Below are 25850 nucleotides of genomic sequence, written 5' to 3'. Positions count from 1 at the left end.
ATTGTTTAAAAGTGTTTACACTTACATACCTCTTTGCTTTGAGAGTTCCACAGATCTTAACATTTGTATCAACTGCTTTTTTCAGTTTCTAATTTTATTGCCTTTCTCTTTCTTCTAGTTTTTGACATGATTTATGACACTTTTGATTTAAATAATGTTTTCTTTTTATTCTCACTGCAAATGCATGAGTATTGTTCTCCTCTTAAACTAAAAATATGCAATAAATTTTCCTCACCCAAAGTCTTCCTACAGTTATACTTTCCTAAATAGGTCTGGTTTTTGAAAATCCCCCCAAAGACAAACTTCTTCCTTCCACTGTTACCTTTTTCAGGAAAAGAGTCCGATACTACTAAGTGTAATTAAGTACCCTTGAACACTCTTTTATAAAGCTTTCTAGAGATTCTCCATGGACAAGCAGTATAAGTCAGCCCCACTTTTGGTGACGTCATCTACGTTCCCAATTCGGATTTGCTCTCCCAGAGCTCAGGTGAGGCTTTAGGAGCCTCATCTGAGCATGTGCAGGTAGCCCTATATATACCTGTGCTGTCCCTCACTAATCCAGTTTAGTTAATCCGCCCTTCCCAAATGGACGGATCACAGCTCTCCATTAAAAAAAAAACAAAAAACAAAAAACAACAACAAAAAACCCAGAAAGAAAGAAAAGAAGAAGAATGGCAAAACAAAAACAAAAAAACGAAAAGCCTGCAGGAAAACCAGGTTTCAAGAAGTGCCCGGACTGCAAACGAAAAAGGAGCTCCTTGGACCCCCATGAGGTGTGTGTCCATTGCCTAGGAGAAGCACACTTCATGGCAGCCTGCCCTCAGTGCCTAAAAATGTCTCAGAGGGCTAGAAGAAATCGGCTCCAAAAGCTGCACACCATGGGGGAAGACCAGCGAAGGAAGAGAGAAAATAAAATAAAATAAAATAAAATGCAGCCAAAAAGCAGCCCCTGCTTACCTGATGCCTCAGGAAGCCCAGCAAAATCAGAGTAGACTGCTCCTGAAACTTTCCGACTACAGGATAGCTCCCCGACGGCTGCTCCATGGCCTAGGGTAGAGCATAGAAGTGCAGACAGTGGCAAAAACAGCCGAGGGTCTCCTATCCCCTCCGCCGGCCATTCCAGCTGCACCAACTCGGGACTGCTCCGATTTCAAAATCGAAGCCATGCGGCCATTAAAGCCATGCTATGCCTGCAGCCCCGAGATTCAAACTGCCTCGATCTCATCCCAGGATGATATCAGTGCACTGGGCCCCGCCCCCTTAAAGGCACAGACACAGCAAAAAGGCAAGCCTGAATACAGACAGTGCCTTTGCAAGCATGGAAAAGAACTCTGCACACCTGAAGGCACAGGACAATGTGCCTCACAGGAGCCAACACACCAGAACCTGCAAGGAGGGAACATGAAGGAGACAGAACATCTTCCTCCCCCCTCCTCTTCATCATCATCATCAGCAGCCTCACCAAGAGGCGGAGGCGCAGAAGGTCGAAAGATCGCGAGACCAGGAGCAGGGGCAGACCCCATCAGCCGGCTGACCACCCACGTGCATCGGCCGCAGATCCCAACATCCAGCCACGCCAACTGACCACTCCTACCGCTCACAGACAATTGTTAGACTTTTTCAACAGATTCATCGCACAGCAACTCTCAGGGCAAAGGGCGCACACCGGCAACATGGAGGCAGGGAGCAGAAACAGCCGCATCACACTCTCCAGCCACAGACGGCTATGCCTCCGAACGCAGTGGGCGCTACCAGCAAAGCTATGCTTCAACACGGGGCAGCCCACACACATCAACAACCCAAGACACCCCAGACACAGAGCACGTGTCTGGGACAACACAGTCCAACATGCCGGCGGAGGACCTCACTTATCCAAAGTTCCTCCAGAAGGTAGTTTCCAAGCTGGCACTCACCCCAGTACAGGTGCTAGAGGCGACAGAAGAAGAACCGGGACTGCTGAAATACCTAAAGTTGCAAAAGGCCATAGCCGCACTACCAGCTCACAGAATGCTACTAGATTGCCAGGACCAGGTCCGGAAAACCCCACGGTCAGGCCCGGCTGTGTCCAGGAGGCTAGACCAAAAAATACCAGATCAGCGAGGCACTGGGGTTTGACAAACCACAGCTCCCTCACCAGTCCATCATAGTAGAAAGTGCCCTTAAGAAAGCTAAGAGCAATCGCCTGCAGGCCAACGACCCTCCGGGCAAAGAACACAGGACCCTGGACGCTACCGCCAAAAAGGTCCACCATGGCTCCATACTGAATGCCAAAATTGACTCTCACCTGTTCCACCTTACCCTGTACAATGATGCCCTCCGGAGGAAAATAGAGGAAACCCTAGACACGCTACACCCCGAGGGAAAAGCCTGCATAGTCCCCATATTACAGGATATGGAGGAATGCAAAAAACACATGATAAAAGCGACTTTTGATGCATTTGAAACATCTGCCCGCACGGCCGGAGTGGCCATAGCATCCAGACGCCTGGCATGGCTGCAGGCATTGGGCCTATGCGAGGACACCCATGAGCGTATCGCAGATGCACCCTGCTCAGGGGAGAACTTATTCGGAGACAAAGTCACGGAAACAGTGGACATAATGAAAGCCAATTGCACAACTCTCCAAACCCTCTCCTCAGATGGCTTCGTAAAAACCCCCGGCATCAAGGCGGCTTAGCACCAACCATTGTCGCCGACAAAATAACACCGTAAGGCGCTTCGACAACCAGACAAGAGGGTCGTCCCACAGAAAGCACAACCCTGCAGCGCCCCTTACCAGCAAAGGCAGCGCCAGAGGGAGGGAAATCAGCAGAAGCCAGCTACTTCCACCACTGCTTTTGACTCATCAACAAGGCCCTCCACCTCTGTTGGGGGCCGCCTCTCCGCATTCAACAAAGCCTGGGAGAAGATAACAACAGAAAAATGGGTGCTACACACCCGCCAGCCAACCCACCAAAGAACTCATTCTCGGAGAAATCAAAGCTCTCCTTCAAGCAAGAGCAATAGAACCAGTATCCAAGTCACAGCACAACCAAGAGTTCTACTCCCACTATTTTCTCATCCCCAAAAAGACAGGAGGGTTCAGACCCATCCTAGACCTACGAGGCCTAAACAAGTATGTAACCAAGGAGAAATTTTGTATGCACTCCTTAAGAACAATCCTACCACTAATTCAAAAGGACGACTGGCTGGCTTCACTGGACCTCCAAGATGCGTATTCACACATCCCTATGCACTCCTCCCAAGGAATGGTTCTGCGGTTCAGGATCCAAACCCAGTACTTCCAATACAGGGTCCTGCCCCTTTGGACTCTCCTCTGCACCGAGAGTCTTCACAAAATATGTCATGGTAGCAGCGGCACACCTCCGCAAGAGCGCCATATGCGTGTTCCCTTACCTGGACGACTGGCTGCTGGGGGGTCCATCAGCCTGGAAAACGACAACAGCAGTCAATACAACGATGTCACTCCTGCAATCCCAGGGGTAAACACCAAAAAAATCCGTGCTACAACCAGCATAATCAATAGAATTCATTGGGGCAAGGATCTGCACGCCCCTGAATGCAGCTTTTCTGTCCCACTCAAGGGGACAAGCAATACAAAAAACTGGTTCAGCAAATATCAGAGACACACACATTCAAAGCAAGAACAATATTACGCCTCCTGGGCCATCAAGCAGCCTCCATGCATGTTGTCCCACGCACCAAACTCCACATGCGACCCCTTCAGTGGTTCCTCAGAAAGAATTGGAACCAACACACACAGCCTCTGTCTCAGAGTCCCAATGGATCAGAAAATTCGCAACAACCTCAAGTGTTGGACACAACAACAGAATTTGTACACGGGCAAGCTTTTCCAGCAGCCACAACACCAACGACACTCACCACAGATGCCTCAAAACAGGGGTGGGGAGCCCACCTCCTCCATCTGAGAATCCCTGGTCACCCTCCGAGGCCAAACAACACATCAACCCGCTAGAACTCAGGGCAATTGGGAATGCCCTACAAGCCTTTGCTCCCTGGATCTCCAACAAGACCTTACTGATCCAGACAGACAATCAGGTGGCAATGTTCTATATCAACAAGCAGGGAGGCACGGGCTCACTCACCCTCTGCAGGGAAGCCCCCCAAAAAAATCTGGACATTTGCTTTACCAACCAATATTCTCATCCATGCCACCTACCTCCCGAGCCTGAACAACGCCCTGGCGGACAGCCTCAGCAGAAAGCTGGATCCCCACGAATGGTCCCTCCATCTGGAGGTAGCCCAGGATCTCTTCCACAAATGGGGCCTCCCAACAAGGGACCTCCTCGCCACAGAGGACAACAAGAAGTGCCCTCAATTCTGCTCCAAAAGACCGGCACAATACCAGGGACGCTTTCCTCCATACATTGGGGGGAACGCCTGCTCTATGCTTTTCCCCCCATACCACTCATCCACAGAGTGCTACAGAAGATCAGGCAGGAGGCAGCCACAGTGATCTTCATTGCGCCCCACTGGCCGAGACAGGTGTGGTTCCCCTGCCTATACCAGATGTCGGCACACAGCCGCCAATCAGTCTACCGCTGCGACCGGACCTCATCACCCAGGACCAGGGACAAACTCTGCATCCCAGATTGAAAGCACTAACACTGACAACATGGATGTTGAAAAGCTAATCCTGGACCCTTTTCCACATGTCAACCGGGGTGACCGAGGTACTGCGAGCAGCCAGACGCTCGGCAACCAGGAAATCATACAGGCGCAAGTGGAAAAGATTCCACATATGGTGTGTCTCGAAAGGAGAAGATCCACTCACCTGCCAGGTCCCAGTAGTATTCCAATACTTACTTGACTTATCCACAGCAGGCCTGAAAACATCCTCCATAAGAGTCCACTTGAGCGCTATATCAGCGTTCCGCAACCGCATTGAGGACAGGACCCTAGCCACACACCCACTAGTGTCCAAATTAATGAAAGGGCTTATAAACCTGCACCCCCCCATCCACCGCCAGCGTGGGACCTGGGCATCATCCTCCGCAGGGTAACAACGCATCCCTTCGAGCCATTGGAGGATGCGCCAATCGAATTCATCACCTGGAAAGTAGTCTTGCTCATTGCCATCACATCAGCAAGGCGTATCAGCGAGCTACAGGCCCTGGTGACATACCCACCAGACACACAGATCCTTCATGATCACGCAGTGCTGAGAACTCATCCAAAGTTCCTACCTAAGGTAGTCTCATCTTTCCATGTAAACCAAATTGATAGTGCTCCCCTCCTTCTGCCCGGGACCACATACCAACAGCACGGAACAACTCCTACACATCTTGGACTGCACCCGTGCACTTCGCCTATACATTTAACGAACGCAACACTGGCGAAAGGCAGTACAACTATTTGTCTTCTTTGACCCCCAACAAGCCAGGAACACCAGTGGCACTATATCCAACTGGATCTCAAACTGCATTGCCTCCTGCTACGAGCAAGAGGGAGTGTCCCTTGAGAGAAAGACCACAGCACACCAACTAAGAGCCATGGCCGCAACATTGGCAAACCTCAGCAACACGCCACTTCAGGACATTTGCAGAGCAACCACATGGTCTACCCCACACACCTTCACCAGACACTATTGCCTGGATAGCCCAGAAACAGACTTCCAATGACTTTGGTCTCAACACACTATGAATGGTGACCAAAACAGACACAGCAAAAGACACCAATACCTGGACTAGATGAACAGGACTATCTGATCTGTCTGAATCAGACAGAAAAGATTGTTAGACAGCTTATATTCTGCTATGTTGGCACAATTTGTACAATCAAAAAAAAAAAAAAGTGTTACTCAAACATTACGTTATTGATATATATTTGTTATAATCGCTATCTGTTATTGAGATACATACTCTACCATATTGGTAGATTAAAAAAAAAAAAAAAAAAGAAAGGGGGTGTTGGTCCAGTTCTAAGGACCAACATAAAGTTCCTATTGTTTACAACGCATAACCTCTGACTGGTCTCAGTAACTGGGGCTTTGTCTCTGTCCCTCACCTGACATTTATGCAGCATCACCCTACCGCAGCGAGGTAGCGGGGACGCAGAGGGGACCATCCCTGACGGGGACCCCGTCCTCTTACACCCTCCGCACCCGCAGCTGGAGAGTCACCAAAAGTGGGGCTGACTTATACTGCTTGTCCATGGAGAAAGCGAAGTTACTTACCTGTAACGGGAGTTCTCCGTGGACAGCAGGATAAGTCAGCCACACTGACCCTCCCTCCTCCCCTATGGGTGACACTGCAATAAGACTCAAGCTAGGGGAATCACTGGATTAGTGAGGGACAGCACAGGTATATATAGGGCTACCTGCACATGCTCAGATGAGGCTCCTAAAGCCTCACCTGAGCTCTGGGAGAGCAAATCCGAATTGGGAACGTAGATGACGTCACCAAAAGTGTGGCTGACTTATCCTGCTGTCCACGGAGAACTCCCGTTACAGGTAAGTAACTTCGCTTTATCTAGAATATCGATTTTCTCACTTGCCGGTAAGAATCTTTGGAATTCAATTCCAGGTATAATGAAATTATGCAAAGATCGTGAGCCTTTTAAGAAAATATTAAAAACACAACTATTTGTGGACGCCTTTCTTTAACTCCGTGGTTATTATTTGTTTTAGATTTAAAGAATTCTGTATTAAGGAAATTTGTGGGGAAGACTTATTTGTTTACTGCATTTTACAATGTTTGTTTGCGCTTGAAATTGTGGATGTAAATGTTTTGTACATTGCTTAGATTTAAGCGCTTCATAAATTTTTTAAATAAATAATAGTCTAAATGAAAACATTATATTGTACAATAAACCTTAGTATGTTAGAAACTATATGTAGTAGCCTAATTATGGGCCAAATATTCAGCCCACAATGGTTAGTGGCTAGTACGCTAATTTGAGCTGCAGTTTCAACTACTGGATATGCAATGCTTGGTCATGTGCAGCTCCTGGCATTGGATATCTGGGTATGTCCACTGACTCGGAAGTTAACCAGGGCCAGTGGCATAGCAAAGGGGGGGGAGGTCTGCCCCGGGCACCATCTTGGTGGGGGTGCCGGCACATGTCCTTCTCTCCGCCCCCCCCCCACTACTGCGCACATGCACCTTCCCTTCCCCATACCTCTAATGTTTCCAGCGTGAGCCGCAACCCCCAACTTGCTGCATGCGCCAGCGTTGGCTCGACCTCCAATGTCGCTTCCTGGACCTGTGCCTAGGAAGTGACTTTAGAGGAAGCGAGCAGCAGGTTTGGTTGCTGTTCACGTCAGGAACGTTAAAGAGGTATGAGGGGAGGGAAGGGGTGCGCATGTCAGGAAGGAGCGGATGGGGCAGGGGGCAGAGAAGAGGGAAGGGGAGGGGTGCCTCTCACCCTTGCTATGCCACTGATCGGGGCACTGGCTGATATTCAAAGTGATGCCCAGTTAACTCGCGAATACTATTCAAATTCTACTGTCTATTATTCAAAGTAATGAACAGTAGTACTGCCCCCACATATCTAAACAATCGCCTAAACTGGAACAAAACAACCGGACAAAGGAGAACTCAGACCCCATTTACCTACCCCCCATTCAAAGGTACTCAGCGCAAGAAGATGTATGACAACCTACTAGCAACGCAAGCAGCGAAACTTGACCACCCCTTCTCCAACATGCTAACAACAACCGACTTCAAATCATTTCGAAAAGAAATCAAAACCCTGTTATTAAAAAAATTTATGAAGAAATCATCTCCATGTCTATCCCCACTCTTGTAAATTTCCCTTCAAAGTCTCAACCATGTAAACAGCACTCTAATTTGTAATTTTCCTGGAAATGTCCAGTTATCTTTTGTAATCCGCCTAGAACTGCAAGGTATTGGCGGAATAGAAGTCACTAATGCAATGTAATGTAATAAAGTTAGGCCAGCTGTTTTGCTATCCTAACTTTGTGTGGTTACTTAGCCAGTTAGCAGACTGAATTTCACTGCTAATCAGCTGAGTTGGCATTCTGTCCCCAGCCTGCCCCATCTAGTTAATGATTAGCCTACTATCAAATATATTTAGTGGCACTAACTTGTTAAAGGCCACGGAGTATCGGTTGCTGGCTTTCTCAGTGGGGTTCAATTGGGCAGGAGCCTCTCCTCTACATTTAATAATTCATACAATCTCAGTTATTGCACAGATGGGTTTTAGGGTTTGTTTGTTTTTTACACATTTCCTTCTATTCCTTTGAATTTCTGGCTCAATGGAAACCAAGGCTTGGCATCTGGAGCCATGAACCTTATTTACAACATGCCTTTGAATTCTCATTCCAACATGAGCCTGCCTAGGAAAGAAATGAGTGCAAGTGCTGAACAATCTGAGCCCCTGAAAGAGAGGAAGTTCTACAAATCACTCCAAGGTAATCAGCTCTAGGGCACATCTGCAATGGGCTCTGAATTAAGCTGTGGTTTATTGCTACAACAGCTGGGTAAGAATGGTGCAGGGTCAGTCCGGGGGGTGGGGAGGGGAATACCTTCAAAGGCTGCCCATGAAAGCCCATGGTATCTCAGCCTCCCATATGAGTATGATAATTGCAATTAGACTGAAAGTCTATGAGTGAAGTTAGATAGCTAGGCCAAAACTATCACAGACACAATGTCCATTTTATTCTCTATAACATTTGACAACCTATCAAAGCCCTGCCCAAAAAAAAAAATCAGTTGACATCCATTTTGCCCATTAAAAAGCAAAACAATTCACTAAAATTTTGCATTGCACTCAGTGCTATTGTTTACAGAAAAAAAAGCTGAAAAGGGACTAGATGAACAAACAGTCCTTGCTGTGACTGTACACAGCTAGTACTCACAAATGGGGTCATTCCACTGCTCAGAACAGGGAATGTGTGTCTCCCAGTAAAATATATGCAATCCTGTGTTGTTGCCACTTTGCATGAGGTTCCTAGGCCCGATGAGTGAGAGTGATTTCGTATTACGAGTGGCCGCTGAAAAATTCTTAGCCCAACCAAGAAGAGAACGATATGGAGCCATGAAACTTACAAGTTATTCCACACTTTTTGTTTCATTTCATATCATTGAAATGAAGTGTCAAGAGCAGTGTGGAATAACTTGTAAGTTTTAAGGCTCCACATCATTCTCTTCTTGGTTGGGCTGAGAATTTTTCAGCAGCCCCTTGTAAAGGCACTTAAAGAGCTCCAGACCTATGAAATTTCTTCTGATCACAGCGTAATGAGTTCCTACTAACTTTTACGGTAAACACCAATATCAAAACTTTTTACTAATACTAACAACTTTTATAGGGCTATCAGACACGGGCACTTCCTTCTGAAACTCAGGACTTACTCTGAAGAGTATTTTTTCAAATTGTTTAAGCATCTCATTCTAACTCATCAATTAATTGTACTAAAAAAAAACTAACCCCCCTCCTTTTTATGAAGCCGCATTAGGCATTTTTATTGCCAGTCACACCAGTATTAGCTCTGACGCTCTGAGTGTCTGAGTTAATACCGCAGCGGCCAGCGATAAAAAAAGCCTAATGCAGCTTCGTAAAAAGGAGGGAGAAGGGGGGTAAGGGTTCACACTTTTTCACAAAATATATTTCTTTTTTGGCATTTATTCATTAGGGTTATCTTTTGCTCTTACCAGGGTTTGAATAAAGACTTAAGTAGGATAAACCCTTTCGAATAATCGAGCCGAGGATTCACTAACTTTCTCAGAAAATACATTAAAAAAAAATATTATATAAGAAATACAGTACTTCTAACTTTGTGACAGAGGTATATGTTAGGGACCATACTGGTGAGGTCCTGGCGGCTGTAACCACGAGGGGGTGCACTATGTAAACACATCCCCCAGGGCTGCGGGATGAGACAACAACGCATAGCAGCTCTCAAGAATGACATGAACAATGGATAGCAGGAGCAGTGTCCTCAGGTTGAGATGGGGGGGAAGAACAGACAAGGTTGATATTTAAAGCGATTTGACCAGCAGAATGGCTCCTGACTAGTCAAAACACCTGTTCGAGGCTAACAGGTTAGTGCTGCTGTAAATAAATCGGTTTGCACCATACTAAAAACTGGTTATTTTGGGAGCATTCTTGGGGCGGAGTTGTCACTTGGCTGATTAAAGTGCAGCACTAACTGGCCAAGTTTACATAAATTAGATCGTATTAAAATCAGCTCTATTTTTCTATGGTAGCCCTTAGCCAGTTAAGTGTTAAATACTGCACTTAACCTGCTACACGTTAGTTGGCTCTGGAAATCCAGAAGTTCAGTTCTGGTGCCAAGACATGGCCAGGCATTGGATTTTCAGGTTTAACGCTGGCAGCAAAACGCTGATCCCTACTGGCTGAATATCAGGCCAGAAGACAACGAGCAGATCATATAGTGCTGGACATGGTCACGTTTCGCCTACAGGGCTACTATGGCAGGGGCATACAACCAGCTGGTGTCAAAAACAGCTAACACATGGGTATGTAACAATCGGCACTATTTATGGGAGTATTTTGATTAAACACAAGTTTTTTTCTTCATATGATCTTGTCTTCTGTTCTATGTTGGATATAATAGATTTTTTTGCCTTGTTGTTTCCTCGCACTTGAATATGGGGCCATACATTTGTAGGACCAAGCAAGGTAGAAGTCTCAAGATCGCTCTCCTGCAAATATTTGTAGGTATCAGCTAGTACATAGAAATGTACATACATAGTAAATAATGTACTACTTACAGGAGATTTCTTGTCAATTGGTTTAATGATGAATTTTTTGTCATTGAAGGAGATGTTTCTGATCTCACTCCAAGGGAATCCAATTTTTGGAGTCAACCTGCAAATGCAAAATTATACAGATCAAGAAAGTGAAGAGTGGTAAAAGGAATTGGCTACAAAATAATCAATTTCTAAATGGACTCAAAACTAAAAATACCTTCTATGTGTTTCACAGGACTTCTGCTCTAAAAGAACAGGAGTAATTAAAGGTACAAGGAAATTTATGAAGAACGTTGGATGGTTCATTTTACCATGTATCAATTCTAAAGGGGACAAGAGATGCCACATCTCTCATTACATGGGGAAGTTTCCCTCTCTTTGGATAAAAGTATCCCATTTTCCATCATTTCTCTTCCATCACTTTCAAGTGCTACAGCTCCATCTTTCTCTCATCTAATCTCCCTCCAAACAGAATTTTCAAATTATGTGTACAGAGTGATTAGATGGAACTGACTTTATAGTGGAACTGTTGTTATAGAAAACCAGTGTAAGTTCTCAGTTTCGCACCCAACCTTAGCTGTGGGCACTTACTATCCTAAAGGCCAAAGTGCTCTCACCTGCTGACATGTTTATAAGCTCTAATATTCTATAACCTGTGCGTCTAACTCACATGCATGCCCCTACCACAGCCATGCTTCCTAGAAATTACATGCTCAGCTTCTCAAAAAGTGACTACTAAGGTCAGTTGCACGAACTGCCCATAATACCGATTTAAGCCAATCAGCTAATGTCTATTTATTTATTTAATTTTTAGTATTTATACACCACTTATATCCTAAGTGGTTTAGATTCAGGTACTCAAGTATTTCTCCCTATCTGTCCTGATGGGCTCACAATCTAACTAATGTATCTGGGGCAATGGAGTGTTAAGTGACTTGCCCAGGGTCACAAGAAGCAGTGCTGGGCTTGAACCTGCAACCTCAGGGTACTGAGGCTGCAGCCTTAGCCACTAGGACACTCCTCCACAGCTAGTTATTAAGTTGTGCAAGCAGTTGACCTTATACTATAAACTGGACACCGGAATTTGCGTGCTAAGCATAAAGTTAAGAACATAAGCAATGCCTCCGCTGGGTCAGACCTGAGGTCCATCGTGCCCAGCAGTCCGCTCACGCGGCGACCCAACAGGTCCAGGACCTTTGCAGTAATCCTCTATCTATACCTCTCTATCCCCTTTTCCAGCAGGAAATTATCCAATCCTTTCTTAAACCCCAGTATCGTACTGCCCTATTACATCCTCTGGAAGCGCATTCCATGTGTCCACCACACGTTGGGTAAAGAAGAACTTCCTAGCATTCGTTTTGAATCTGTCCCCTTTCAACTTTTCCGAATGCCCTCTTCTTATTTTATTTTTTGAAAGTTTGAAGAATCTGTCCCTCTCTACTCTCTCTATGCCCTTCATGATCTTGTAAGTCTCTATCATATCCCCTCTAAGTCTCCTCTTCTCCAGGGAAAAGAGACCCAGTTTCTCCAATCTCTCAGCGTATGAAAGGTTTTCCATCCCTTTTATCAGATGTGTCGCTCTCCTCTGAACCCTCTCGAGTAGCACCATATCCTTCTTAAGGTACAGCGACCAGTACTGGATGCAGTACTCCAGATGCGGGTGCACCATCGCCCGATACAACGGCAGGATAACTTCTTTCGTTCTGGTTGTAATACCCTTCTTGATTATACCTAGCATTCTATTCGCTCTCTTAGCGGCTGCTGCGCACTGTGCCGTCGGCTTCATTGTCATGTCCACCATTACCCGAAAGTCCCTTTCTTGGGTACCCTCATTGAATAAGATCCCTCCCATTGTGTAGTTGTGCCTCGGGTTTCTGCTTCCCACATGTAATACTTTACATTTCTCAACGTTGAACTTTATCTGCCATTTCGTCGCCCATTCCCCTAGTTTGTTCAAGTCCCTTAGCAATTCTTCGCAGTCCTCTTTATTCCGAGCTCCACTAAATAGTTTGGTGTCATCCGCAAATTTTATTATCTCACACTTTGTCCCTGCTTCTAGATCATTTATGAATATATTAAATAGCAGCAGCCCGAGCACCGAGCCCTGCGGGACACCACTCGTGACCCTCCTCCAGTCCGAGTAGTGGCCCTTCACTCCTACCCTCTGTTTTCTATCCACCAACCAGTTTCTGATCCATCTATTTACGTCTCCTTCTACCCCATGGTTCTTCAGCTTCCGGAGTAGATGTTCATGAGGCACCTTGTCAAAGGCTTTTTGGAAATCTAGGTATATAATGTCTATGGGGTCTCCTCTGTCCATCCGTTTGTTAATTCCTTCGAAGAAGTGTAATAAGTTAGTTAAGCACAATCTCCCCTTGCAGAAACCATGTTGGCTGGTTATCAGAAGTTTGTTTCTTTCAAAATGTTCATCGATGTTTTCTTTTATCACTGCTTCCGCCATTTTCCCCAGAACTGAGGTCAGACTCACCGGTCTGTAGTTTCCTGGGTCACCTCTTGATCCCTTTTTAAAGATGGGCGTAACGTTGGCTATCTTGCAATCCTCTGGGATCACGCCTGTTTTCAGGGATAGGTTGCAAATTTGCTGCAGTAGGCCCGCTATCTCCTCCTTTAATTCCTTCAGAACCTTTGGATGGATTCCGTCTGGACCCGGGGATTTGTCAGTTTATAATTTTTCTATCTGCCTGCGCACATCTTTAAGGCTCACTTCCATGGATGTTAATTTTTCTACTTGATTTCCATTGTAGAATTGCTCAGGTTGGGCATCCAATTTATAGAATTAGGGGATAAGTGGTATTTCATCATTTTTATGTGTGACTTGTAAATGCAAGGGGGCATTTACATGGGCAGGGCATGAGCATCTCCCACAATTGCAGACAGGTTCTAGAATTGTACAGAATCATTTAAGTGTCACTTTTAGGCACGCACATTTATGCCTGCCATAGACTAAGTGCCAGAAATGGGTGTGCCTAAATATTGGTGTTTAAAATGTTAACACACTGGTGTGCTATAATAGAATCTGAATGCTGGTACAGAATTCATGCTTATGTTTATTAAGATTTGTTATACCGCTCCAGCAGTTTACAATGCAACAATTAATTAAAGAAAGGAACTCCACTGAAGATAGGAAAGATAGATATAGAGATAAGATACGTATATCCTAACAAGTATTCAGTGAGGATAAAAACAAAGATTACATTAAAAATAAAAACTAAAGTAATATTAATTATAAATTAAAAAATTTAGGTGCACTTTATAAAATTGCCCCCATATGTATATTCATTTCACCTATATGGCTAGCAGTGCTGACTATATGTATTAATACTAGAGCTTACATTATCATGGTAACTCCACCAGTTGAAAATTAACCCCAAGTATATTTAAAGTTTAAACGTAATAAAACCCCACTGAAACTAATTATGAGGGCGTTCAATAATTTATCTACCTGAGTATCAATGAAAGTAGCAAGTGTGTTGAAACAAATCTATGCTTGTTGTGACATGTCTCAAGGTTACTCATGCACAGTTGCAGCTCACTGTGAGTCTAACATTCCAAGGGACAAGACATCAGGAGAGTCCTCGTGTGAATCAGGTAAGACACTGTTAGATTTGGAGCACCATTCGTGATAAAATTTCTCACAAAACAAGGAAAAAAGCCAAAGAAGGTCCATGAACGCATGACTGCAGTTTATGGTAAGTCTGCCTCATTTTAGCAAAGCCTTCGTCAGTTTTCTACAAAGACGTCTAATAAATAAACTGAGTGCCATCAGAATGGGCCCTAAAGTGATGGGCTGGGTCGAGAACTGATTGGAGTGGAAGACGACAAAGGGCAGTGGTTAATGGAGATCACTCTGAGGAAAGGGATTTACCAGTGGTATGCCTCAAGATTCTGTTCTTGGGTCTATTCTTTTTAGCATTTTTATAAGCGATATTGCTGAAAGGCTGTCAGGTAAGATTTGCCTCTTTGCAGATGATACCAAAATCTGCAATAGAGTAGACACTAGTGCTGTCCGATTTAGGAAAAAAATTTCAGTTTGATTCAATTTGATTTGGCCAACTGAATCGATTTTTTGATTTGAAACGATTTGATTCACTTTCTATGATGCAGCTTTTTAAGTTTAAACATTTTAAATCTTTTATTTAACCAAGTCATGTCAAAGATAACTTAGCTTTAATATTAGCAAGAAAAATGGATTTGATATACCGCCCATTGAGGGTACATCTAGGCAGTTTAAAATAATAATACATGAGGGGAGAAAAAGAGATCCATTTATTACATAATTAAAACATACGAGACATAAAATATTAATTATAAAAGAAAAATAGGGGGTAGATATGAAGAAAGGGATAAGAGAACTACAATAAATGATAGTAAAGAATGGAATGGGGATGCAAGGCTGAAATTGTTGAAAATTGAATTACCGTGTAATGATTGTTGGCCTGTATTTCTATTAATTTGTTCAATACAAATTGTTTAAACATAAAAAAGTTATTTGGATAATTTTATCTTTATTTGGAATAGAGAATGTTCAAGTTATTATGTAACTAGATCCTGGTTAATTTTCTGCAGACTTAATTATGGGAATCTTTGAGGAGTTAACTTATGTTTTTATCTTGTTTTTATGTTTATTATGGACTGTATTTTAGTTTGTTTTCTATAGTTTTTAATTCTACTGATTGATATTGTTATTCTGTTTTATGCTTATTTTGGATTTTAAACTGCTTTGGTACAAGAAGCACAGTAAATCTAATATAATGAAATAGCATGTGAACTTCATGGAACAGTAAGACCTGCTTGGTGATGAATGGGGAGAGGTGTGGTATATGGTGTGAACAGTGCTAACTCCTCACTTGGCTCTGCTTCAGAATGATGTGGCTGTGGAAGACATGCAGGATTTATTTTGGCTGGTTCCCAAGTCTTTACCAGTTCCTTCCTACATCCTGGAGGTTGGAAAGGCTTGAAAAACCTGTATTACATCTCCATAGTTACAAAGTAAGGAGCAGGTAATACAATAAATAGAAATTAATTTAAAAAGCTTTACTCAGGCTTGAGCTTTGCCTGAAACTTGTTTTCCTTCTAATGGTTCTTTTACTGCCTAGCAAAGTTATACAAGTCAGGGTTCTTCCTCAAGTCTTTCTGTCATTCCTCATTTAAGGGTCCTATTTTGCAGTTAAGCCTCAACTGTTGGGGGCATGTCCACTATTTTCTCATACAGTTAACACAGACAATACACTTACCACACAATAACCCCTTATTTCTATATAATATGCCAAAAGATAGGCACCAATTATGCTTTTGCCACTTAAATGGAAGTTAAGGGAAAAGGGATGGGATTTGATATACTGCCTTTCTGTGGTTACGATCAAAGTAGTTTACATATTATGTACATCTACTTATTTTGTACCTGGGGCAATGGAAGGTTAAGTGACTTGCCTAATCACAAGGAGCTGCAGGCGGAATTGAACCCGGTTCCCCAGGTTGGAGGAGAGTGTTAGATGTGCCAAACCCCAACCCTAGCTCCCCTTCCCCCCCCCCCCCCCACATCCACTACCTATGCTCATGTGCCCGTTACACTGAACATCTCTGGCTTAAATCCCGTGTGCACGCTGACTTCATACACTTTAGATGCATGCTGACATCATTCCAGTCTGCCCTCTCGCTGGCCAAACAAGAATACTATATCCACTTAATCACTTCTCTTAGCTCCAACCCTTGCTGTCTCTTTACCACATTAAACTCCCTACTCAAAGCACCCTCACCACCTATCCCCCCTTTTAATTTCTCCCCAGACAATGGCAGAGTTCTACAATAAGATTCAGAAGATTCACCTTGAGCTCTCAACCAGGCTGCTTCCCCCTATCCTTCCTCCATCTGCCCCTTCTACTAACCTCCCCTCAACACCTGCCACTCTTCTCTTTCTCTGAGATCACCGAAGAGGAAACTGCACATCTTCTCTCATCCTCCAATCCGATTCCCACTCACCTACTTGGCGCTATTTCGCCCTCTGCCATCCATCCTATCGCTCTCCATTGCAACTGTCCTTGATGCCTTCCAACATGCTATTGTTACACTGTTCCTCAAGAAACCTTCACTGGATTCCATGTGTCCCTCCAACTATTGCCCTATCTCCCTCCTCCCCTTATTCAAATTACTTGAATGTACTGTTCACTGCTGTTTCCTGGACTTCCTCTCATCCCATGCTATTCTGGATCCGCTTCAGCCAGGCTTTCACCTGCTGCATGCCACGGAAACTGTCCTTACTGAAGTTTCCAATGACTTGTTCTTGGCCAGATCCAAAGGCCTCTACACTATCCTCATCCTTCTTGATCTGTCTGCCGCCTTTGATACTGTTGATCACCGCCTACTCCTTGATACACTGTCCTTGTTGGGATTCCAGGATTCTATCCAATTAGCTAGCGGTCTAATTAGGAGTGCACTTTGCCGCTGCTGCGTGGCTTCCTGAATGGCTGTGGTGAATCTCACGAGAATTTGAAGGAGCCATTTAGGAAGCCACTTAATGCTGAGCAGGAGTGCACTTTGGAGCTGCTAATCAGCGCTGAGTGGCTTCCTGAATGGCTGCGGTGAGTCTCATGAGAATTCGCAGGAGCCATTCAAGAAGCTGCTCAGCGCTGTGCAGCAGCAGCAGCAAAGTGCGCTCCTGCTTGGTACAGTTGAAGCCAGAACTCATGGCAGTGACCGGTTTAGGAGGGCAGGAGCACAGAAAGCTCACTCCTGCCCACTACACCTCTGGACTACCAGGGATTCCAGGTACGTGGCAGAGAGGAGGTACAATTGGCAAGGCAAGGAGGGGGGGACAGGGTGCAGAGCCTGGGAGGGACAAGGTGGAAAGCCTGGCAGGGCAAGGAGGGAAGGGAGCTGAATGCAGAGCTTGAAAGGAAAGGGAGGGATGGGGGCTGGGTGTAGAGCCTGACAGGGGAGGGAGGGAAAGGGGCTGGGTGCAGAGCCTGGCAAGGCAGGGCACTTGAATGTTAAGCCACCCAACTTATATTCGAGTCAACCATTTTTACTACCTTTTTTGGGGGGGAAATGGGGGTCTCGACTTGTATTTGAGTATATATGGTAGGTGGGATCTCTATCTGCTATTCCCTAAGCTCCATACATTTTTCTGTCTCCTGTTCTGTCTGCACCAAATGTTTATCCAGGTACCTATGCCAGTTCCACAATGCCTTCAACTGGGCTACAGTGGAAACCATATTTTTGTTAATCAAGCCCTTCCTTTTGTGGTAAGATGCTACAAATATTCCCAATTTTGCTCAAGCAATGTAATTTTGATAATCAAGCCCTTCCTTTTGTGGTAAGATGCTACAAATATTCCGAATTTTGCTCAAGCGATGGAAGGCCTTTGTAGACCTGAAGTCACGAGTCCTTGCTACATGTGGTGCCTTATGTTTGGTGTTTTTTTAAAAAAAGTTTCTGTACAAGTGTCTTGTTTCTTTTGAGAATAAGCATTTGATTCCATTGATTTGGAACAATTTTTTGGTTGGCATATTTCACGGTGAACAAGTGAATCATGGTAAGTAGGAAATTTGATGGTTGGTAATGTATAAAGAAGTATTTCAGGAAATAGCTTTCCTGTAGTTAGTTTGTTTATTGGGATTTATTAACTGCCTTGACTGATTTACAGTACAGTCAAACCTTGGTTTGCGAGTAACGTGGTTTGCGAGTGTTTTGCAAGACGAGCATAACACTCAAGCAAATCGTGCCTCGCAAACCAAGCGTTGACTCGATTTGTGAGCCTTCTGCCTGCGAACCGGCATCGTCCCCCCCCCCGCCTGCGAATGTTACCCCCCTCCCCCCGCAAGAACCGGCATCGCCCGCCCGCCCAAACCTTTACCCCGATCTTGCACCGGCACGCAGCACCAACCCACAGGACGTGCCGGTGCCTGAAGATCCTGCCTCTTGCTGCTGGGCCTTGAGCATCTGCATATGTTCAAAGTCTTCTGGCTCCCGCTCTCCCTGAGAATCTCGGAGAAAGTGAGATCCAGAAGGCCTTGAGCATGCGCAGATGCTCAAGGCCCAGCCCAGGGCAAGAGGTAGGATCTTCAGGTGCCGGCATGTCCTGTGTTGGTGCTGCATGCCGGTGCCAGATCGGGATAAAGTTTAGGCGGGCGATGCCGGTTCTCGCAGGGGGGGGGGCGTTCCCGTGCGACGATGCTAGTTCACAGGCAGGGGTTTGCGGGTGGGGGGGGGGGGGGGCGATGCTGGTTCATGGGTGGAGGTGGTAGAAGCGCGCCGGTGGCCTTGGGGGGAGGAGGGAGGGTACCAATCAAGCGAATTTCCCTTACTTCCTATGGGGAAACTCACTTTGATATACAAGCACTTTGGTTTACGAGCATGCTTCTGGAACGAATTATGCTTGCAAACCAAGGTACCACTGTATTTCTTTTCTTCCTATATGATATGGGCTAGTAGAAATATTGTTTTTATACAGTCTCTTTTATATTGCGTTTTTTTGCCTCAATTTTCTTTTTCCTTTCCTGATTCTGAAATTTATATTTAAAAGAAAATAAAAACACACACATACTATGGGGGAGGGGACAGTTTTCAAAGCAATTTACACAGGTTTTTTGGCTATTCTCAAAAATGTGAATCTTGCTACCCTCTTTATAATCACTAACTCTTATTATGTTTTTCCTTCCTTATATTAAAGTTCCTGTAAACCGTGCCGAGCTCCATCTCTATGGAGAGGATGCAGTAAATAAACTTAAGGTTTAGTTTAGTTTTTTTATTACTCTTGTTAATCAGCTGTTTAAAAATAGCCTGTAATGAGTCCTTTTTAAAAAGGTGCACGCCTAATGCAGAGCCACATATTTTATTCCTATGGAAGGCTTGGCAACGCACCTTTATAAAATCCTGCTTAACCCCCCCCCCCCCCCACACACACACGCACTTTTTACAAAACCATAGTGCAGTTTTGAGCGTTGGCCATGATGGTAACAGCTCTGAAGATCACAGAGTTCCTATGAGCATCAGAGCTGTTACCGCCGCGGCTGGTGCTAAAAAATGTGCTAAGGTTTTGTAAAAGTGTGTGTGTGTAAATACAGCTAAACAAATGGTATGCATATTTAGCAAAATTATAATGAGAAGTTCCCATGGTGTTTTTATTTCACAGTAAAGAGTAAATTGCCCTGTCAATTCTATGTACCTATTCTTCCAACAAAATTCTATCTGTAGATAAAAGAGGTGCAAGCTGTGGTGGGTTTTTTTTTAAACTTGCAGCAAGTTTGAAAGTGAAAGGACACATTCTTTCGCTTTAAGAAATGGTGCAAAATCCACAGGTAAAATACACAATGTAGACAGCTTTGAAAACTGTCCTCAGACTCCGATACCCAAAAAGCACAGTTACTTACCGTAAGGTGTTATCCGGGGACAGCAGGCAGATATTCTCACATATGGGTGACGTCATCAATGGAGCCCAGTATGGATAGTCTGAAAAGTGAACTGTCACTTTAAAAAACTTAAAAGTGCTCGCGACTATCTCCACCATGCATGCGCGACTGCCTTCCCGCCCGAAGAGGCTCACGGTACTTCAGTTTCGTAAGCAAGATAAGAAGCCAACCAGGGGAGGATGCGGTATATAAACTTAAGGTTTGGTTTAGTTTAGTTTAGGTGGGAGGGATGTGAGAATATCTGCCTGCTGTCCTCGGATAACACCAGTTACGGTAAGTGACTGTGCTTTATCTTAGGAGAAGCAGGCAGCATATTCTTACATATGAGACTCTCTAGCTTACTACAATGGGATGGGGGGGGAGAGTTGCCCATTTAATAATTTTTTAACACTGCTTGGCCGAAGTGACCATCTCGTCTGGAATATGATTCCAGGCAGTAGTGAGAGGTGAATGTGTGAATTGAGGACCAAGTAGTTGCTTTGCAGATTTCATCTATGAGAGTGGAATGTAACTGAAGCTGCCATATTTCGGACCTTATGTGCTGTTACACAACCCCTGAGCTGTAGCCCAGCCTGAGCATAGCAGAAGGAAATACAGGCCACTAACCAGGTGGAAATAGTTCTGTTGGTTATAGGCCCGCCCAACTTGTTAGGATCAAAGGAGATGAACAGTTGAGGAGATGATCTGTGTGAGTCTGTTGTAAGTAATAAGCCAAGGCTCATTTGCAGTCCAAGGTATGAAGCGCTGTTTCTCCCAGATGAAAATGAAGCTTTGGAAAGAACACTGGAAGGACAATCGATTTATTTATATGAAATTCTGTGACTACTTTAGGCAAGAATTTTGGATGGGTGTTGAGGACTATCTTATGGTGGAAAACTATAAAGGGTGGGTCCAACATCAAGGCTTGAAGTTCACTCATTCGATGTGCAGAAGTGACGGAGATTAAAAATATCACTTTCCAAGTGAGATATTTTGGATGAGCAGAAGACATTGGTTCAAATGGAGGCTTCATCAATCTAGTGAGAACAACATTAAGATCCCAAACCACAGGTGGTGACTTGAGAGGTGGTTTGATATTGAAAAGTCCTTTCATAAACCTAGAGACAAGAGGGTGTTCAGCCAGAGATTTATTGTCGACTGGTATATGGAAATCACTGAAAGCACTCAGATGGACTCTGAATGAACTGGTTTTAAGACCCGCGTTGGATAAGTGAAGTAGATAGTCCAACACAGAAGATCTAGGAGAGGATGTAGCATCAAGATGTTGAGGATCACACCATGCAGAAAATAGTTTCCACTTCTGTTGGAAGCACTGTTGTGTAGAAGATTTCCTGGATGCATTTAAAATGACTAACAGGATCAGAAAGATCAGTGACTGTTGAGGTCAAGCCGAGAGGTACCAAGCTGTCAGGTGTAACGACTGTAGGTTAGGATGTAAAAGAGACCCTTGAATCTGCTTGAGAAGAGACAGAAAGATCTGCAGAGGTATTGGATCCTCAACTGTGAGCTGAAGTAGAAGGGAGAACCATGGTTGCCTGGATCATCGAGGAGCTATGAGGATCATGGTGGCTGATTGCTGCTTGAACCTGACCAATGTTTTGAGAATGAGGAGAATTGGTGGAAATGCATAGAGGAACTTGTCCAACCAATCCAGGAGAAAAGCATCTGCATCCAGACGATGAGGAGAGTATTGCTTGGAACAGAATTGAGGCAATTTGTGATTGTTGGGGGATGCAAATAGCTCTAGGTCTATCTGAGGAGTCCCCCCACTGAGAAAATATCTGATGCATGACTCTGGAATGAAGTGTCCTCTTGTGTGGCAAGAGCATTTTATGCTCCCTGAACATAGACAGCTTTTGGGAATATGTTTTGAGCGACTGCCCAGTTCTGAATCTTTTCGGCCTCCTGACAGAGTCAGAGAGCCCGTCCCTCCTTGCTCGTTGATGTAATTCATCGCGACCTGATTGTCGGTGCAAACCAGGAAGACATGATTGGATATATTGTGTTGAAAGTCTTCAGAGCGTTCCCAATTGCTCTGAGTTCCAAGAGGTTTATGTGGAGCTTTTGTTCTTGAGCAGACCAGTGACCCTGTGTCCTGAGACCGTTTAGATGAGTTCCCCAAGCATACATGGACGAGTCTGTGGTCAGAACATTTTGATGAGGAGGCACTTGGAACAGCAACCCTTTGGAAAGATTTGAGGAATTCACCCACCACATCAACCCTTTGGAAAGATTTGAGGAATTCACCCACCACTGCAGAGATTGACGAAGCGATGATATGAGAGAAAGGGTCGAGAGCTTGAGACCATTGGGATACCAGAGTCCACTAAGCTGTTCCAAGATGAAGTCTGGCAAAGGAGGCAACATGAACAGTGGATGCCATGTGACCTAAGTTTCATTGTTTATCTGGCTGAGATGGACAGCAGAGGGTAGACTTGATAGCAAAGCTGAGGTAGATTGTTCTGTTGTTGTTGAGGCAGGAATTCTCTGAGCTCTATGGTGTCTAAGAGAGCTCCTATGAACTGAAGAGGGCTGAAGTTGAGATTTCGGAAAGTTGACTTTGAACCCCAAATGTTGAAGGAACAGGATGGTTGACTGCATTGCTGAGTGAACTCCTTGAGGGGAAGTGTGATTTATGAGCCAATCATTGAGATAGGGATTTTAACTTGAAATCTTTGATTCCTTAAAGCTGCTTCCACTACTACACTCTACTACACACTACAAGGCATTTGATGAATTCTCTTGGAAAGGAGGCCAAGCTGAAAGGCAGAACTTTGTATTGAAAGTGTCAATGGGCAACTGAAATTCACAGAAATTTTCTGTGATACGGGTGAATTGGTATATGTGTATACGCTTCTTTTAGATCTACAGAGCATAGCCAGTCATGTTGATCTAATAGAGGATAAAAAGTTCCTAGGGATAACATTTGAAACTTTTGACTAGGAACAGAGGTGACAGAGGTCGAGAATTGAACAGAGACCTCCCATCTTCTTTGGAATGAGAAAATACCTAGAGCAGAACCCCTGATTTCTCCAAGGGGGCACTACTTCTATGGTATTTAGTTGAAACAGAGTCTCTATTTCCTGAAGAAATGTCATCTGCTGAGGATTCAAAGAAGACTTTCTTGGAGGATGATTTGGAGGTTTGGAGAGAAAATGAAGAGAGTAACCCTCTTTGATGACCCACAGATCGGTTGATATTAGAGTACAACGTTGATGGTATATTTGCAGATGACCTCCGATTGGTTGAGGAGGAGGCTGAGATAGGAGACTTGAGGCCAGAAGTGGATAAGTGCAAAAGATAGTCAAGCACAGAAGATAAGGAGGAAACTTGAGGCTCCTTAATATAAGAGATACACCACGTAGAAAATCTAGTCCATTTTTTACGGTAATATTGTCTAGTGGTAGGCTTCCTAGAAGCCTCTAAAATGTCTCTTACAGGTTGAGAAAACTGAAGAGGAGTTATGTTGAGAGGTACCAAGCTGTCAGGTGTAGAGACTGCAGGTTGGGATGAAGCAAAGATCCTTGACTTTGTGTAAGCAGAGACGGAAAAACTGGTAGAAGGTATGGCTCCCTGCTGCTCAGTTGAAGTAGAAGGGAGTACCAAGGTTGTCTTGGCCACCGAGGAGCAATCAGAATCATGGGGGCATGATCATTCTTCAACTTGACAAGAGTCTTGAGAATGAGAGGGAATGGAGAGAATGCATACAGGAAGAGATTCGTCCATTCCAAAAGAAAAGCATCTGCCTCGAGGCGATGAGGAGAATATATCCTGGAGCAAAACTGAGGCAGTTTGTGGTTGTGGGGAGCTGCAAAGAGATCTATCTGAGGCGTTCCCCACTGTGAAAAAATGTGATGAAGAGGCAAGGAATGGAGTGTCCATTCGTGAGCTTGCAGAAGACTCAAGTTGTCCGCCAAGTAATTTTTCACTCCTTGGATGTAGACAGCTTTGAGAAAGGTGTTGTGGTGGATTGCCCAGTTCCAAACCTTCAGAGCTTCCTGACAAAGGGAGAGAGATCCCGTTCCTCCCTGTTTGTTGACATAGTACATGGCGACTTGGTTGTCCGTCTGAATGAGAACTACCTGGTCGTGAAGATGTTGAAAAGCCATGAGAGCCTTGAAAATCGCTCTGAGTTCCAACAGATTGATGTGACACTGATGATCCATACTGGTCCAGTGGCCTTGAGTACAGAGACCATTAAGATGAGCGCCCCAAGCATAGGTCGAGGAATCTGTCTTGAGGACCTTCTGATAGGGAGGGGGGGCATATGAAACAGCAAGCCTCTAGAGAGATTGGAAGAGAGTATCCACCAGCGGAGAGACTGTCTCAATGAAGGAGTGACTGCTATATGTTGAGAAAGTGGGTTGCAAATCTGCGTCCACTGAGATGCCAGGGTCCACTGAGGAATTTTGAGGTGAAGTCTGGCAAAAGGAGTCACGTGTATTGTGGAGGCCAGGTGACCTAAGAGTACCATCATGTGTCTCGCTGAGATGGAAGAGTGGGAAGACACAGCATGACAGAGTTGAAGGAGAGCTTCCAGACATTGTTGCGGAAGGAATGCTCTGAGCTGGATAGTGTCGAGAACAGCTCTGATGAATTGTAGATTCTGAGAGGGTTGAAGCTGGGATTTGGGAAAATTGATTTCGAATCCCAAACTTTGTAGGAACCACGTAGTCTATTGGGTCACTACAATAACCCCCTGAGATGTTGAATCTTTGATGAGCCAGTCGTTTAGGTAGGGAAATACCTGAAGACCATGGTCTCTTAGAGCTGCTGCTACCACTACCATGCACTTGGTGAACACTCTGGGAGAGGAAGCCAGGCCAAAGGGTAGCACTCTATATTGATAATTTAGATTCCCCACCTGAATCTGAGATATTGATGGGAGGCCGGATGAATGAGAATATGAGTATAGGCCTCCTTGAAATCCAGAGAGCATAACCAGTCGTTCTGATCTAGAAGGGGATAGAGGGTCGCCAGGGATAAAATTCAAAATTTTTCTTTGACTAAAAATTTGTTGAGCCCTGAGATCCAGAATGGGTCGCAGATCACCTGTCTTCTTCGGAACAAGGAAATAAAAACCCCTGTTCTGCTATTCCAAGGGAACTAGTTCGATGGCATGGAGACAAAGCAGAGCTTGAGCTTCCTGAAGAAGGGCAGTCTTGGATGGACTGGAAGGATACTCTCTTGGAGGAAGCTCTGGTGGAACCTTAGTGAAATGAAGAGTATCTTTCCCGTATGATGGAGAGCACCCAGAGGTCGGATGTGATTGTTTCCCATCGGTGGTAAAAATGATGGAGATGACCTCCAATAGGGGGAAGAGAGGACAGAGACAGAACGGTGGAGGTTATGCTCTGTTTTAAACAGTCAAAAAGGCTATGTAGCCTTAGGTGAAGCAGAAGGTTCAGATTTTTGTTGCTTCTGAGTCTGCTGTTTCTTAGGAGGAGGGCGATTGTAAGGAGCCGCTTTCGGAGTAAAACGCCTCTGGTAAATTGGAGGAGGGCGTGCAGGCTTAGCAGGAGCTGGCTTTGGCTTAGGTCTGACAATAGAAGCAAAAGATTTTTCATGTTCAGACAATTTCTTGGTGGCTGCTTCAATAGATTCATCGAAGAGGTCATTGCTTGCACAAGGAATATTAGCCAAGTGATCCTGAAGATTTGGATCCATGTACGAAGCCAAGCAAGGCGGCACTATGCTACAGAACAAGTGGCCGCCTGGGCAGATA

The 25850-nt window shown here is 44.7% G+C and overlaps 1 protein-coding gene across 4 annotated transcripts in view; it reads right to left on the bottom strand.

Moving 5' to 3' along the window:
- The window catches only part of EZR (ezrin), a 201076-nt gene that overhangs the window by 41407 nt on the left and 133819 nt on the right, over positions 1 to 25850 (bottom strand). For all 4 annotated transcript variants that reach the window (XM_033937964.1, XM_033937965.1, XM_033937966.1 and 1 more), the window contains one exon: positions 10719 to 10815. In XM_033937964.1, coding sequence (XP_033793855.1) covers positions 10719 to 10815 — 97 coding nt within the window. The remainder of the gene's footprint in view (positions 1 to 10718; positions 10816 to 25850) is intronic.

Source organism: Geotrypetes seraphini, chromosome 3, assembly GCF_902459505.1.
Source record: "Geotrypetes seraphini chromosome 3, aGeoSer1.1, whole genome shotgun sequence".
Classification (NCBI taxonomy): domain Eukaryota; kingdom Metazoa; phylum Chordata; class Amphibia; order Gymnophiona; family Dermophiidae; genus Geotrypetes; species Geotrypetes seraphini.
The sequence above is the reverse complement of the archived record's forward strand: the minus strand, read 5'-3'. Positions and strand labels throughout refer to the sequence as shown.